The sequence below is a fragment of the Oxyura jamaicensis genome, chromosome 3, assembly GCF_011077185.1.
Source record: "Oxyura jamaicensis isolate SHBP4307 breed ruddy duck chromosome 3, BPBGC_Ojam_1.0, whole genome shotgun sequence".
NCBI lineage: Eukaryota > Metazoa > Chordata > Aves > Anseriformes > Anatidae > Oxyura > Oxyura jamaicensis.
In genome coordinates, this window is record NC_048895.1 from 112,451,984 (window position 1) to 112,467,588 (window position 15,605).

The following is a 15,605-nucleotide window of genomic DNA, read 5'->3' on the forward strand; positions in this document are numbered from 1 at the left end:
AGAAAGAGAAAGAGAAAGAGAAAGAGAAAGAGAAAGAGAAAGAGAAAGAGAAAGAGAAAGAGAAAGAGAAAGAGAAAGAAAGAGAAAGAGAAAGAGAGAAAGAAGGAGAAAGAGGAAGAAAGAGGAAGAAAGAGAGAGGAAGAAGAGATATGAAGGTCAGAGGAGATCCAATAGAAGGACCCATACATGACAGGGGGACATGTGAACACAATAAAAAATGTAATGGGTTTTGGTGCTCCTCAGTGGGTTACAGAAGTAATATTGGCTCGAACATATCTGTTACTTCAATCATTCGTTCACCTCCTCCTCCTTGCCTCTCACTTGCCTTGAAAAACCTGTTCCATGATTAATCAGAGGTCTTCAGATTAGTCCTCCAACACCTCTCATTGGCATTAAATCTGCAGGGAAAACGATACACTTTAGTGCATCCAGTCCTTCACTGAAATGAGCTTTGGATAAAAATATAGAAAAGAAAAAATGCATATTTTCACACACCTTTCTTGTTCCTTTCCAAGGAAATGCCAACAAAATTTAACAAAATGTAACTGAAACTTCAAGCTCCCTTTTGCTCTGCTAACTTCAGATCACGCTCACACAAACACACGCGAAGGGTGAGGAACTAAACCCAGTGAGCCCATCCCACGAGCTCAGCTGCTCTCCAGAGAGACAGTCCGTGGGTTCAGTTTCCTAAGCAATTCAGGCCAGTCTTAATTTTACCTACCCTCCATGCCTCCCTTTGCTAGCCTTAAGGCTTATGGGGCCGTTGATCCCTCTGAAAGCTGACCTTTTATTATCGCTGCTCGGTTTAGGGTTAGGGTTAGTTTAGGGTTAGGGTTAGTTCCCAGCCTGCAGATCACACTCATGTACATGTGCCACGCTGGCACCATCGAGGGGGCAAACACTGGGGATGTGCACAGAGGGATGGGGGCAGATCTGCTCCATCCGTAGGGACCTGAGCTCAAAATCCGCCTTAAACCGCTCCAGCAGTGGCACCCAGAAGCAGGACTCACTTCCTCAGAGCGCTGCTGTCCCCTTCTTACATGATTTTAAGATCAGATTCAGATTTTTGTGCAGAGACCTTAAGCCAAACGGAGCCTCTCTGACCTTCCCCATCCTCTCTGGGATGTCACGGGAGGGTCCAGGTGCTGTGCCCAGCCCGTTAAAACTCATTCCCGACACGCAGAGGGGACACCCAGCATCCAAAGAGCTGCGGGGTCCTCTTGCCAGCGTGGCATTTTATTTTTTTGGGGAGGGGTGGAGGTGGGAAGGCTCCGTGCGGGAGACTCGTCGGCAAGGCCTGGGGAAAGGTCTCTCCCAGAAGGATTGTCCCATCTGGAAAGTAAGGCAAAGTTTGGTCCCTCCCCTTCGGGAAGAGCCCAGCAGCCGCTCTGCCTGCTACAGGAGACGTCCTCCTGCGGGATCAGCCGCTGGCAGCCTCGCTCTGCAGGGCCACGGGCAGCCAAAGGGGCCATCGAGCTCCTTCCCAAGCCATCGAGCTCCTTCCCAAGCCAGGGACAGGAGCAGGGGGTGGCCGGGACACTGCACACCAGGTACGGGGAGCGCCAGAGACTGGGGAAGGGGGGAAAAAGAGCCTGGGAAGAGCGCAGGGAGGAGCGACGGGGCTGCCAGGGGGATTTTAAGGAGTTCTGCGCCGGACGAGGGCTCGCGGTCTTCCTCTTATCTGACCCCAAATCCCCGCGTGTCCCTGCAGGGTGACGGGAAGGGGAGAGGGTGCGTGCCCTGCTGGCATTGAGGGGTGTCGGGGTGGGGAGCAGCAGCACCGGGCTGCAGCAGGGGAAGCACAGACTGGAGGGAAGGGGGAAAAAAAAACACATCGCAGCAATTAAACGCTGCTCTGGGCTTCCGGGGAGTGATCCAGCATTAAGATAGGCAAAGCTGAGACAAGAAACTAAGCCACCTGCTCCACATGCACACTGCTTTGGGAAGGGATTGGGGTAGCTGTCCTCCAGAGATCCTCCCTGACCCGAGCTCTTTGGGGAGCCCGGTGCCAGCACCCTCCTCACCCCATCGCCTGTCTGCAAAGCCGAACCCTCATCCCGGCTCCTACCAGGGCTGTCAGGGAGAGGAGAGGGTGATTTTAGGATGTGGTTTCCCCCGCTGGGCTTTGACCCTGTGGGTGACTACGTGGTGGCCTCAGGCATTAGCCAGCAGGACCTGCCCCGTAGCCAGCCTGGACCTTACCCGGCAGCACAACGCCTCCAGCCTGTGCTGGGGCTGAGCCTGGGGAAGGGTTTTGGGACAAAAACCAAGGGTAAAACACCGCCTGGGTTTACACTGACCGGCTGTGGATGTGGGTGAGAGCAGCCAGCAGCTGTTGGGACATCCTGCAGGGGATAAACGGCATCATCTCCTGATGGGCAGCTCTGAGTGAGCTGGAAATGCTCAAATCTCCATCTCTGGTGTCGTTGTTGGTGCCCCCCCCACAACTGAAGCAAAGAAAAATCACTTCAGCGACTAAAGCAGGGCATTTAAGAGCAGGGGCCAGACCTGGGGCCTTCAGGCTAACGCTGTCATCCTGCTTTGGGGTGTTTTTTCCCCAGGCCCAGTGAATATTCACATTCTGGTTTAGTTTTTGGGGCATGGATTAAGAGGTGATCCCATACCTCAGTGATGAGTACTGCTTTTAGTTCTATCTCCAGTGCCAAATTAGCAGAGGACGTACTTAAAACTCAGTGACACCTCCTGCCAGTGGGGAATAGCTCGTGTGGCACTTGACTATGGGGTTACACCGTCCTTCCCCAGCCTGCGGTGCTGTCTGCGGTCACGGCAATGGGATATCGCTGGTTACTGAGGGGGGCATCGTCCAAATAAACCACACCAAGATGCCCCATTTGGGAGGCCACTTCCACGTGCAGTATTCCTGTTTACTGGAAGCAGCAGCTGAGATCAGCACATTTGCCTTTCAACAACTGCCTCGGCCATTTATTCCCGGCGACACAAAAGGCAGCAGTGTGAAGGACTCCTTCTTCCACGCTCCCACACATTCCCCAGGCTCAGTTCCTCCTCCCCTTGGCAGCCTCGAAATAGAGAACAGGCCAAGGCCAGGGAAAAAAAAAAAAGACAAAAAGAAAAAGAAAAGGGCAGAAAACAAAAGCCCAAACCCAGTGGCACTGGTAAATCCTCCCTGACCACTGCCTGCTCTGATAGGTTTCCTAAAAGGACCACAAGAATTTCGTTTCTGAGGCCGTGGGAAGAGAGCAACAGCGTTGGATGCTCCTGCCCCACAGCACGGCTTTGTAGGGGCCAATTAGCCCCGACGCAATTAGCCACCATTTAACAACTTACGCTCCCGTGTGTTGTCTCTCTCCAGATGTAGAAGACACCGGAGGTGCACGAGCAAACAGCGTGAAGCTGATTTGGGGCCAAAGGAGCGGGGCGGTGAGGAAACGCTGCTGAGGTTACCAGCCCGACTGCCTCTGTGCTCGAGACCTGAGATTTCCTTTTCTGCTCTTCTTTTGAGTGGAGGACAAAGCAGCTCAGCATCCGAGCAGCAAAACGCCCTGCTCAGGCTCCTGGACGGCGGCACACATCACTGCCCCCTTCCTGAAACTCTCCTGGAAGAGTAAAGCGGCACAGTTTTCACCTGCACCTCCTGAATTTCCCAAGACACGATGACTTCGCTCTGGACGAGGGCTGGAAAGGTGTTCATGAAAAGTCGTGCTTCAGGTAAGGAACGTCTTCTCCATTTGCATTTCTTACCTGAGCAAAGTGTGTGCCCTAAGAAAGACTTAAGGTGTTACAGGTAAGGTTTGAGCAAAATAAATGTGAGCATAAATTGGAGTTGTTCATGTAATCAAGTGCAGCAGGGAAGTCCCATCTCATTTAGGGAGATGTGCCCCTTGCTTAGCACCTATTATTGCTCTAAAAGCTAACACCAGTCATTACATTTCACTTCTGACGCTGGTACCGATGTCAACATTTAGTTTGCTTTCTAAAAAACCCTCCTAAGAGGGTTTCTGGTCCTGCCTCAGCCCCCAGACACTGCTCACCCAACGCCCCTCCTGCTCAGGGCAGCCACACCAGCGCGGCCAGACCCAGGGCAGCCACGGCTCCCACAGCTCCGCTCCTGTTCTGCTGCCAAATCCTTCGGTCGCCCAGGTAACAGCAAAGAAAGCACTTCTAGAAAGAAGCACTTTATAACTCTGTAATAGCCCGTAGCTGGAAGAAAAAAAAAAAAAAGTTACATAAAAGTTACATAAACAAAAGTTTTGCAAGATGACAAGCGGGGCTCCCTGGAACATTTTAATATCACCAGGAAGTCTCAGGGAAGCTCCATTGTGGGACAGCACACACACTTCTTCAATGCCATAAACCAACTTGGTTTATTTTTGCTTTCCTGTTCTATTTTTCAAAGGGGAATGAAGCTCCTGACGGCCCTAGAACCACTCAGGTTTGCTTTCGCCCCAGCCCTCCCCAGCCACAGCCCCCACAGCCCCAGGGCTCAGCCTTCCTCAGGCTTCCCCTTCTGGCTTTACACAAAAACAACATCAGCTTTTTCTTTTGTATTTATTCCATTTGGATCTACAACTTTTACAGTTCCAGAAATTCACTCTTTGGCCTCTTTGCTGACCGTAAACCCCCGAGTTGCTCCGGGTGAAAGCAAAACCTCCCGGGACGAGGCTGCTTTTGGAAAGTGGTGTCCGGGTCACCAGGCGGGGTGGCATCAGCACTCTGTCCCCAAATTGAAGGCTTAATGAAAGCGTCCTCCGGCAGCTGCTGCTTGGCATCCGAGGCCTTGAAATGGCAGTGCCAAGCTTGGAGAAATCTGCCATTTGAGGTGCGTGGGGCCAGGTGTTTTTGGAATGCTGTCTGCTCAGCTTGCGGTGACGTCTGTCCACGTGGCATGATGTTAACAGAGAGGGGATGTCGATGGTAAAAGCAAGAGCTGTGCCGACAGTGAGTGCGTCTCCTCCTGGGAATGTTTTGGGTGATTTTGGTCCTTTGGTGGTCGACGTCTGCCCCCGGTGCCATAGATTTTGGCACTTTGTCAGTCGGAGTTACCCCTGACGCCGGCAGGACGGACGAGGTGCCACCCACGCGTCCCTACGCGGCCAGGTCGAAGTCGTCCCGCTCCTCGTTGTAGTCGAGGACCTTCTGGCGCAGGCGCGAGCTGTCGGCCCAGGTGACGAAGTCCTCGACGGCGCGCGGCACCAGCAGCGCGGGGTCGGTCACCACGTCGGGCCCCACGCGCACGTGGCCCTGCTCCACGAAGGTGACGGCGTGCCGCAGGTCCTGCGCCATGCGCAGCTTCAGCAGCACGCAGGGCAGGCGGCGGCGGCAGAACGAGGCGGCCGACACCTTCTCGCAGAGGGCCAGCGAGCGCTGGGAGCCCAGCACCCCCAGGCCGTACAGCTTGCCCAGCAGCGCGGCGGCGCAGCGGGCTCGGAAGGCGGCGCTGGCCGGCCCCAGGTCGCGGAGGCGGCGGGCCAGGCCCCGCACGGCTCGGGCCAGCGCCTTGTAGCGGGCCCAGTCCTCCCGGCGGCCCAGGCGGTAGCGCCGCAGCGCCCGCACCTCGGCCAGGCCGCCCGCCGCCTCCCAGCTCACCAGCGACAGCCGCCGCAGCAGCTTCCGCTCCGGGTAGCGCAGCTGCCGCACCATGGCCGCGACGGGGTGGACGGGCACGGGGAGGGAGGGACGGAGCGGAGCGGCGGGGGCGGTGCGGCCCCTTCCGGGGAGGAGCGGGTGAAGGGGAGGGGACGGGGGCGGGCACCGGGACGGGGCTGGCGGCGGCTGGGCCCGGCCCGCCTGGGCTCGGCTCGGGGGGGCTCGGTTCGGGGGGGCTCAGCTCGATCCGGTTCCGCTCGATCCGGTTGGGCTCGATCCGGTTGGGCTCGATCCGGGTCGGCTCGATTCGCTTCGGCTCCGTTCGGTTCGGCTCCGTTCGGTTCGGCTCCGTTCGGTTCGGCTCCATTCGGTTCGGCTCCATTCGGTTCGGTTCGGCTCGATTCGGCTCTTCTCGGCTCGTCGGCGCTGCCCCGGGGCTGATGGTTGGGAATTCGGTGGTTTGTGCGTGCTTTAATTGCGTCCTTACCTTCGGTGTTTGGTTTCATTCCTAAGTTTATTCTTATTTTTATTTTGAAGTCCTACTATCTTCAAGGTCACATTTTATTTTAAGTTTATTTCGAAGTTTTCATTTGAAATTTATTCTTAAGTCTTATTGTTAAGCCTATTTTGAGCTTTTATTTTAAAAAATATTCTTAAGTCTTGTTTTTAGGCTTGTTTTGAGGTTTTATTTTAAAATTTGTTTATTTTTACGTCTTGTTTTTAAGCTTATTTTGAGGCTTTAAGTTTATTTTGAAGTGGCATTTTTAAAATTTATTTTTATTTTGAAGTTTTATTTGTAAGCTTATTTTTATTTACATTAATAAAATATTAAATAATATCACGTGTAATATTAATAGAACGGTATATACAGTATTAATGTTATTATTATACTAATAATTTAAGCTTATTTTGAGGTTTATTTACTTTGAGCTTATTTTGAAGTTTTATTTTGGGTTTATTTTGAAGTTTTATTTTGAAGTTTTATTTTTATCTTGAAGTTTATTCCTAATTTTATTTTTTTTTAATTTCATATTTCTATTCATTTTTATTTTATTTTCCACCTTATTTAATTTTCCAACAGCACGCTTTATGTCATTTTCCTAAGCTGCGGGCGGGATGCGGCCCGGCCCCCCCGGCAGGGGCAGCGCACCCACTGCCCCCCGCACCCCCCGCACCCCCTCCCCACCTCCTGGGCGCAGGGAGGGCCTCGGCCCCGTGCCCCAGCCAGGCAGGGTTCTTTACAGGGAGCTGCACAAACCCCAAACTTCCCGCACCGGGAGCTGGTCTCCGTGCAGGGAACCCGCTGACCCAGGGCCTGGGCGCCCTGCTGGGCCCTGAGCTGCCACCTCTGGGTGTCACCTGCTGGGTGTCACCCTGCCTGGGGCCTGCCACCACCACCACCATGCCGAAGGTGTCAGATCCATGTCTTGGGGTTTCGGAGCTCAGATCCTTAATAGCAGCTGCTGTTATCGGCCTAATCCTCAGTTTGAGTGGTCCTGGACCTTTACCGCGCTGTATTTGTTTTATCTCTCGGGATATACATTCTGCTCACGAACATCTCAATGAGCACAGACGCCACAAAGGCCCCCAAATTCTCCTGATTTGTGTTTTCATTTTATTTTTTCTCCCCAGGGCTGTCGGCGAAGGCGCCAAAGGAAATGGGCAGCAACAGCGCTGAGAAGTTTTACAGGATCCCCGAAGGGAAGGGGCCGCACTCCGTGGGCTGCACGGACCTGATGACGGAAAACGCAGCTGAGGTAAGCACTGGGTTCGCCCTCCTTCGGATTTAAGGCTCAGCACCAGCCTCACAGCTCTGCTTTTATGGGGGGATCAGACAGACGGTGTGCACAGAGGTGCAGGATGCGTGTGGGGCACGCCTCAGTGCCTCTAGGACGTTAGAGGAGGGAGACACCGTGGTGGGAAGTAGGGAGCAGTGAATAGCAGCCACCTGGTGGGCTCGCTTACAAGTTTCTCTTTCAAATCCTCTTGGTTTTGATTTTTTTTGTGGGACCACTCACCGTGGTTTTGCTCTTCGGAGCAGCTAGGTGGAATTTGTGATCCGTTTGCAGTGGTTATTTGTAGGTTTTCCTTAGTTCTGCTGAGCGTCCTCTCTGTTAGCACCAAAAAGTGATGAGCTTCTCTTTGCAATCAGCCCGTGTGTTCTCTCGGGAATAGGTAATGAACCTCTTTCCTTTCCTGGTAAACTGTCACCTGGAGAAATTCAGCAGGACTATTCTGGGATTGAATTAATGTAATTACCAGCCTGGACGGAGGCTCGGTGGTGTCCTCCGTAATGCTCGTTGTGTCAAGAGTTGATTTAAGCTTGATGAGTAAGTGGAAGCAAGATTCATTAAACAAGCTTTTGGCGCACGCTGTGTACGAAACTGATAGATTTGTGCTCAGAGGAGCAGAGTTCATTCCAAAGCTCACGTTCATGCTGCTCTCCCTGGCTCATGCACCTTGCCTGCAGTTTTAGATGGAATGTATTTAAACAGAAGCACAGCACAGGCAAGGCAGCATTCAAGCAGTGTGTTGCACACACTTCGTCTGCTGGGAGATCTTGAAGAGACCACGTTGGTACACTGCTGCATAGGAAAAATATTGGCAAGGGGAGGATGAGGAGCCCGTGTGGTTCCCCCACAGACTTGGTGTACAGAGGCAAGAGGAGACCCAAGGCAGTGGTAAGAAATGGAGGCAGATGGAAAAGAAGTAGTAAAATTGGTTAGAAAGATGGAAAAGGACAAGCTTGTAAACATCCTGGTGAGGAGATACTGGAGGCAGAACAGTAGTTACTGCACTCCTTTGCTGTTTTTCTTGCAACTGAAGCCTTTGACATAAAGGTTTTATCTTCCCTCTTTTTTGTCATATATTAATAAATAAAAATCTTCTTTTTTGATCCCAGGGAAGCTTCTTACGCCTGTATTATCCTTCATGCGACGCCACAGATAATGAAGAGGCACCGTGGATTCCAGATAAAGAGTACTATCAGGGACTCTCCGACTTCCTTAACATGTACCGGGTTGTAGGAGAAAGGCTTTTCCAATACTATGTTGGTGAGACTGGTTTGGGCTTTATTTCTTGACAAGGGCACGAGCTCTGCATGTGAGCAGCGTGTTATTGATTGAAAACTAGTTTCTCCCAAAGAGGAGCGTGTTTGGGAAGGGTTTGGGTGGCGAGGCTCAATGCCGGACGCGACCCAGTTCTCGCAGGACCACAGTCTGTGACCGCTGTACATGGGAGCGTCTGGGTGGTGACGGGGAAGCTGCCTCTGTGTCAGGATTCAAATCACAAGGGGAATTTTGCAGACACACAAAGGTCAGATGGATGCTCAACTCTGAATACGAAGAGGACTTGGATGCCTGGCTGCTCCTAGAAATCTGTTCTTGCAGGGTGTAAAGGGTTGGCCTTGTGCTAGGCTATGGGCAGGAGAAGGAAAACATCTTTTTGTAGAAAGTGCTTGCAGAATCATGTCTTCGTTTATCTTCTGCATTTTAAGATATGGTACCGTAATCTTTAGATGACCTCTCTGAAATCACCAGGTTCTCGGGATCTCTCCCGCATGAACAAATACTGTATCTCCTTTCAGTGATAATGACACACACTCCCATTTTTATGTAGGTTCTGTGACCTGTCCTGCAAAACCAAATGCTGATTTTAAGCCAGGAGAAAAATACCCACTCCTCGTTTTTTCCCATGGACTTGGAGCTTTTCGGTAATTCACCAGTTTGTTGACAAACTATTTTTGTCGTCCGTGGAGACAACAGTCTCCAAGAATGGTTCTGAACAGATTGTCAGTAGGGGGTGAGATCCCTGTGGAGTCAAAAAAGGTTTGAGGAACAGGCTGCTGTGTATCAGCATGCTTCCACTGAAATCAATGCCAGTAAATAAAGACAGGTTTCTTTACTTCTGTTTGCCAGTTATGTTTTAGGGGTGCAGGTATCTTAGGTTGGATATTAGGAAGAACTTCTTTACTGAATGGGTTGTTAGTCACTGGAATAGGCTGCCCAGGGAAGTGGCTGAGTCACCATCCCTGGAGGTCTTTAAAAGAAGTTTAGATGTAGAGCTTAGGGATATGGTTTAGTGGAGGACTTGTTAGTGTTAGGTCAGAGGTTGGACACGGTGATCTTGGAGGTCTCATCCAACCTAGACTATTCTGTGATTCTGTATTTACCCGTGCAGAAGTATGTTGTGAGAACATAGCTAGTTAATCTTTGGACAGCTCTTTGAAGATGCAGAGTGTCCTATGTGCTACTTTTTAAAAAGTATTAACATTTTCTTTCTGCTGCATAGGTACCGAAACAGTAACAGGGTGTAGTGCAACAAAAAGCACCCTCGGGTGACTGGCATACAACAGCCTGCTCTGCTCATTAGCAAATTAAAGCAGAGAGGAGAAATACAGAATGGGGGCTAGCACATACGGGGTACAGTCAGTGTTTAAGGAGCGATGTAATTGCAATAATTCCGTGTGCGTATCACCAGTGTGGTTTTGATTGCAGGACAATCTATTCTGCTATTTGCATAGAGATGGCTTCTCAAGGCTTTATAGTGGCTGCTGTGGAGCACAGGTGGGTATAGTGTGTGCTCTTCGGTTTGGTGGAAAGAAACTTTCTCATAATAAACAGTTACTTGTAAATATTTTTTTCAAGGAGTAACTAATATCTCATATTCAGCCCTAACCCCTTCCCTAGCTCACTTCCTAGCTAACCAAAGGGAGATAAATTTGAAGCCCTTTAATGAAAAGTCCCGGGGCTTGTATCATTTGTCATTCTTCAAGCATGCTATGTTTCTCTCTTTTGTTAGAACCTGGCGAATGTAATGGTGGGGGGAGTTTTGGTGGGGCAGCACTGGTTGGGAGCTTGGACTTCTTCAAACAAGTGAAAATTACGACTTCTTTTGACTTCATCCCAAAGAAATGGCATACATCCTCAGAAATAACCTTCTGTCGATATTACAGAGATGAGTCAGCTTCAGCAACATATTACTGTAAAAAAAAATCTGTTTCTGAAACAGAGGAAGAGTCTACATCAAACATGGAGAAGGAGTGGATCTACTACAGGAAACTGAAATCGGGAGAGGAAGAACGTTGCTTGCGTCACAAGCAGGTACCCTCCTGGGGCTGCGCTCTAGGAACTGAGGCAGGAGCCATGTGTTTAGGACTGACACTTGCAGACACCTTTGGCCACGCCTGCAGCCTTCTGCCACGGCTCAGTGTACAAAATAGCCTGAAGTCCTATATTCCTGAAGATGGAAATGCCAACAACAGCTTTCTTCATAGCATAAACTACTTCCTTAACAAAGCTTTCCCATGAAGTTGCGCTGTCATTCTTAGTCAGCTGTGTCACCTGTTTCTCCTCTACTTTCTGTTTCTCCTGTCTCCAGTTTTGCTGCCCAGCCCTGTCTTTAAGCGTTGTTTGTGTGGCCTTAGGCTTGCTGTAGCTTTTGTTTACTGCTACCAGCAAGATGAATCGTGACTGCTCTGAGGGGGACGTTTGCTTCACCACCTCTGACACACTTTGACATGGATTATAGCAGTGTAAGCAGTGCAGACTTCCTGATTACAAGCAGCATCCGTGCTAGATGTGATGTGGTCGAGGCGATAAGCTCCTCCAAGCACAGACCTGACCTTTAAAACATGGGAGTGTTTTCTTCCACCCAGCACGGACTCAAACAGGGAAGTGTTTATCTTGCTGGGCCACACAGACGGCAGTATGAGTGTCCTTTCCTGTGTGCATTCAACATCCTACTTGTGAGTCCAACTACACAATGTCTGTAACCTGCAGGAGCTGTTGCCTATACTTTTTGCTAGTAGAGAAGCCAGGAGATTGAGATTTACTTGAAATTCAGTAATGCACAAACATCTCTCTGGCTGGCTGTGCTCAGTTGTTCCCAAGGATGCTGTTGCTTTTTGGTTCTTTTTGAATCTATTTTTTTTTTAACTAAAAATATCAAAATCCAGAACACTTCTTACACTGAAGACCTGTATTTGCAACAGCTGTGTTACATTTTTCAGTAATGTGTATGTATTTAAAATAAGGGCTTCTAGGCAGTTTCTTGCTTTGGGTACATCCAGCATAAAGATGCTTTCAGAGCTATTGTGCAGATGGGGCAAGTGGAGGATCTACACAGGAGCTTCAACATTTTGGGCCCCCAAAATTCAGATTTGATCAAAACTTCTCAGGGTTTTGTTTTCCAGATCCATTCTACAGTTCAGAATAGTGCTTATTGTACCACTCCCTTAGATTAAAAAAATGTGTACTAAGAGCCAGCAAACCCAGCAGTTGTCTGATAATTCATTCCATTTCTGCCCTATCTTTTCTGTCTCCCAGGTGCAGCAGAGAGCACAGGAGTGCATCAAAGCGCTCAACCTCATTCTAAAAATCAATTCTGGAGAGGAAGTAATGAATGTACTGAATTCAGACTTCGACTGGAATAACCTAAAGGTGAGTGAAAGTTGGTGACTTCATTCTGTTAGACACCTAATAAAGCTTCTGGGTTTCCTCTTCCATTACTAAACTGCTTCCAAAAGACTATTGTGAAAATCACACCAAATATATATATATATATATTTGAAAAGAAAAAAAAAGGAGGGGGGAAAGAAAGTCTCTTACAGCACCTGGATTTTTTTTAACAGGATTCTGTTGATACTAGCAGAATAGCTGTGATGGGACACTCTTTTGGTGGTGCTACAGTTATTGAGAGTCTCAGCAAAGAAATTAGATTCAGGTAAGTATGTGAAACAAAGAAAGGGACATTTGGCACTTGACAAGCCAGGAGCAGGGAGCCTTACCTAAGATCCCTCAGCTACAAACTAGCTCTTGAAGAAAAACTGTTTGGCATGTCACATCTTCTTCAACTCATGCTTTCTTCAGCTTTGGGGATGCAGAGGAACACAATAGTTGTACCGTATTTTCCCATGACACTGTGGGACCTTGCAGAAGCTCCTGTGCCCAGCTGCACCTGGCAGTGGAGACCGACAAATGGAATAATGGATTAATCCTCTTCCCCCAGAGTAGAAAGCGTTATCGCTACAAAGTGATTCATTAACATGTTTACCTGCTCAGTATCATCAGTTTCCCCATGTCTGCTGCAAACCAAAGCATGCTGAAAACTTCTGCACAAAGCTCTCTACCTGTGACAATATCCAGATGTTGTTTTCGGCAGGTGTGGCATTGCCCTCGATGCGTGGATGCTCCCAGTGGGCGATGACACTTACCAAAACAGCGTCCAGCAACCGCTGCTTTTTATCAATTCTGAAAAATTCCAGTGGGCTGATAACATCTTAAAGATGAAGAAGCTTAGCTCCAATGACTCAAACAAGAAAATGATCACCATCAAGTAAGTGCCAGGGATCCACCATTTCTGTGGGCAAGGATGAACCTTTGTTTACAGAAGTTATTCTCTTGTCAAAGCTGTTCAGTTACGGGTAGCTGCAGGACAGACAGACAGACACTACATCCTCAGGGCCCATGTTTTCACTGCACGTTTAAATTAGATAGCAATACGTCCACTACAGGGGAGACAGAGACCTTTCTCAGCGCAGCTGGTAGCATTAAGACACTGCAAGGTGTGCGTTCCTCTGCCGGACACAAGCGTTGCTCTGTACCTCACCCATCTGCATTTGGGCATTTTAAATAGCGCTCTGGCTGCAGCTGTACACCCCCCTAGTAAAAGCACCGTGCACAGGGGAGCAGACACCTGGATAACACACCAATGCTCAGAGCACAGAGACAACCTGGTGATCGCAAAGCTTTGCCGAGCCTACTCCTTACTGCTGTTGTGGTTATATAGAATAAGCACAAACAAAACTTCTCCCTTCTGTGGTTAGGGCACAATTTACTGCTAAAATTGCACGCTTCTCAGACTAATCTTTGCTTGATAAAATAGCGTAAGATGTGTCTGGCTTTCAATAAGCTTTTATCATCTTTTAATCAGCTACGTTCTTATGAGCCTGTCGATTAATTCTGTATTTGCAGAGGGTCAGTGCATCAGAGCTTTCCCGACTTTACCTTTGTGAGCGGAGAAATCATTGGAAAGTTTTTCAAATTAAAAGGAGAAATAGATCCCAATGAAGCTATTGATATAAGCAACCACGCTTCTCTAGCCTTCCTGCAGAAACATTTGAGTAAGTATGTTTATATCAAAGCTTGACATGAATCAACGTGTAACTCCTATAAAGCTTTTTTTATAACCAGTTTACTACAAGATCTAAAGTAAGTCTCAGAAAAGTCTAAGCAGGAAAAAAAAGTGCATCAGACTAACGAAACTCTATAAAAAGTTACTTCTATAATTTAAGCAACTCAGAGGAAGAACATCTGAGTTTCGGTACACTTGTACTAGTGTGTAAAAACTAGGAGCGTGCAAGACAGCATCCCCTACTTTGCCAAATTGATTCATGTATCCTATTTTTTTTTGGTATCATTTTACAGAAATCTGACGACGTAACTCATTACCATTTGGGTTTTCTTTCCCCCATTTCATAGGTCTTAAGAAAGATTTTGATAAGTGGGATTCCCTCCTGGATGGCATAGGACCCAATGTTATTTCTGGTACCAACATTGACCTATCTCCATCTCAAGGCGAATAAGGAATGCGAGGAAGTACTGTAAATACCACAGGAACCAGGACACTAATATTGGCCAGATGTGGTAGCACTGGCCTCCGACACAGCTTCTGGGGGACAGAACAAAAAAAAAAAATGTAGAGAAGTTAAGTTCAGATGAGTTAGTGGGATTCTCAGAAATAATACCATAACAGAGTAATTTCTGCTTTATAGGCAGTAGGGGGAGGGGGGGCAGGAAATCACTTGATGGTAATTTAAATGTTCTATTTCTGACCTAGAATCAACTTTGCAGAGATAAACTACCAGTTATTCAACTAAAGTTCTGCTTTAAGTCGGTTTGCATCTAGCAAGCCTTTTTTTTTTTTTCCAGTGTAAGAAGAAACTAATTTATTAAACTTAATTATTTCAGCTGTACTCTGGGAACAGCTGGGAGTTGGGGCAGATTTCTGTTCCTTCTAGTTAGAGAGGTTTCTAGTTAGAGAGGTAGCAGGAAGAAGCTCTTCAGAACTGTCTACTTAAAAGAAGAGCTAAAAGCAACAGGAAATAGTTTAAGGTAACAGCGAAGCAAGGAGTTTGTTCTGACACACAACTTCTCATATGAACTTATCCCACTTACATTTTTAAGATCTGTTCATGCTGCCACGCTCAGAGGGAGCTTCCATTCAAAAAGCTGCTGAAATGGTCAGTGTAGTAAGTGTAACTGCCCCAGGTAAAGCTTTAAGCAGGGTCTCTTGCATTATTCTCTGTATTGCCACTATTATCTCTGTATCACCACTGTCACTTGGTAATGCTGCTGTAGATGAACCTGTGGAATAGATGTGTCAGTTCTACCAGCTCCCTTTTAAGAGGGGCAGGCAAGCATTGCTTGATCATGTCATCCTGTACAGTTGTAATACTCTCCAGCTACTCATCTTTGTTCAGGTTCTAGCATCGCTGTCTGTGTCAGCAGAAACAGCTGGCTGTGGGGGTGGCTGAAGGCAGCTCTGATTTTTACAGCAGAAGTCTCAAGTTGCCATAAGGAGGAACAATTTCTAAGTGAGTAAGCCTTGCAAAAGGGGACTACTAACTGTAGCCTATTTGTTTCAAAATAAGGTTACAAACAACTGTGTTGCTTGCTCCAGTTGTGTTTTAACTGTAATTAAGTATTTATATAATCTGTGATCTTAACATGAGATTGCAATGACAGCTAAGGCCTGTTGTTCAGAATTTAATTAAATTCTTTACAGCCTACTACTCTGTCTTGTCTCTCCTAAGGGGATCGATACACAAGTGTTTCTTTTACTGAGCGAGCACTAATGCTCAGGATCTACTGTAATGCTCAGCAAGACAATTACAACAAAAACTTCTTGTAATTACTGTGAAAAATCCACACCCTCAGAAGACATGGAAGAACCTACACTATGCAGAAGCACGGAACCGGAATGGAACAGGAGTAGAAAAGAGCTCCCACTTTTCCATACATGAAGAACATAAGATGTGT

The 15,605-nt window shown here is 48.1% G+C and overlaps 2 protein-coding genes across 3 annotated transcripts; one reads left to right on the plus strand and one right to left on the minus strand.

Moving 5' to 3' along the window:
• Nucleotides 1-1,381: 1,381 nt before the first annotated feature.
• On the plus strand, nt 1,382-15,355 carry PLA2G7 (phospholipase A2 group VII). Of its 2 annotated transcripts, none has more exons than XM_035321954.1 (12): nt 1,382-1,550; nt 3,332-3,687; nt 7,198-7,322; nt 8,468-8,618; nt 9,184-9,277; nt 10,062-10,130; nt 10,520-10,667; nt 11,892-12,005; nt 12,197-12,288; nt 12,727-12,900; nt 13,539-13,687; nt 14,046-15,355. In XM_035321954.1, the coding sequence occupies exons 2-12, from the start codon at nt 3,633-3,635 to the stop codon at nt 14,147-14,149; spliced, it is 1,275 nt and encodes a 424-aa protein (XP_035177845.1). In that variant the 5' UTR covers nt 1,382-1,550; nt 3,332-3,632; the 3' UTR covers nt 14,150-15,355. The 2 variants fall into 2 exon arrangements, with proteins under 2 accessions (XP_035177845.1, XP_035177846.1); XM_035321955.1 differs by lacking the exons at nt 1,382-1,550; nt 3,332-3,687 and adding exons at nt 5,868-5,882; nt 5,968-6,027.
• IMP3 (IMP U3 small nucleolar ribonucleoprotein 3) lies at nt 4,511-5,625 on the minus strand. The gene has a single exon (XM_035321959.1). It carries the CDS (start codon nt 5,617-5,619, stop codon nt 5,065-5,067), a length of 555 nt encoding a protein of 184 aa, XP_035177850.1. The 5' UTR covers nt 5,620-5,625; the 3' UTR covers nt 4,511-5,064.
• Nucleotides 15,356-15,605: the final 250 nt, after the last annotated feature.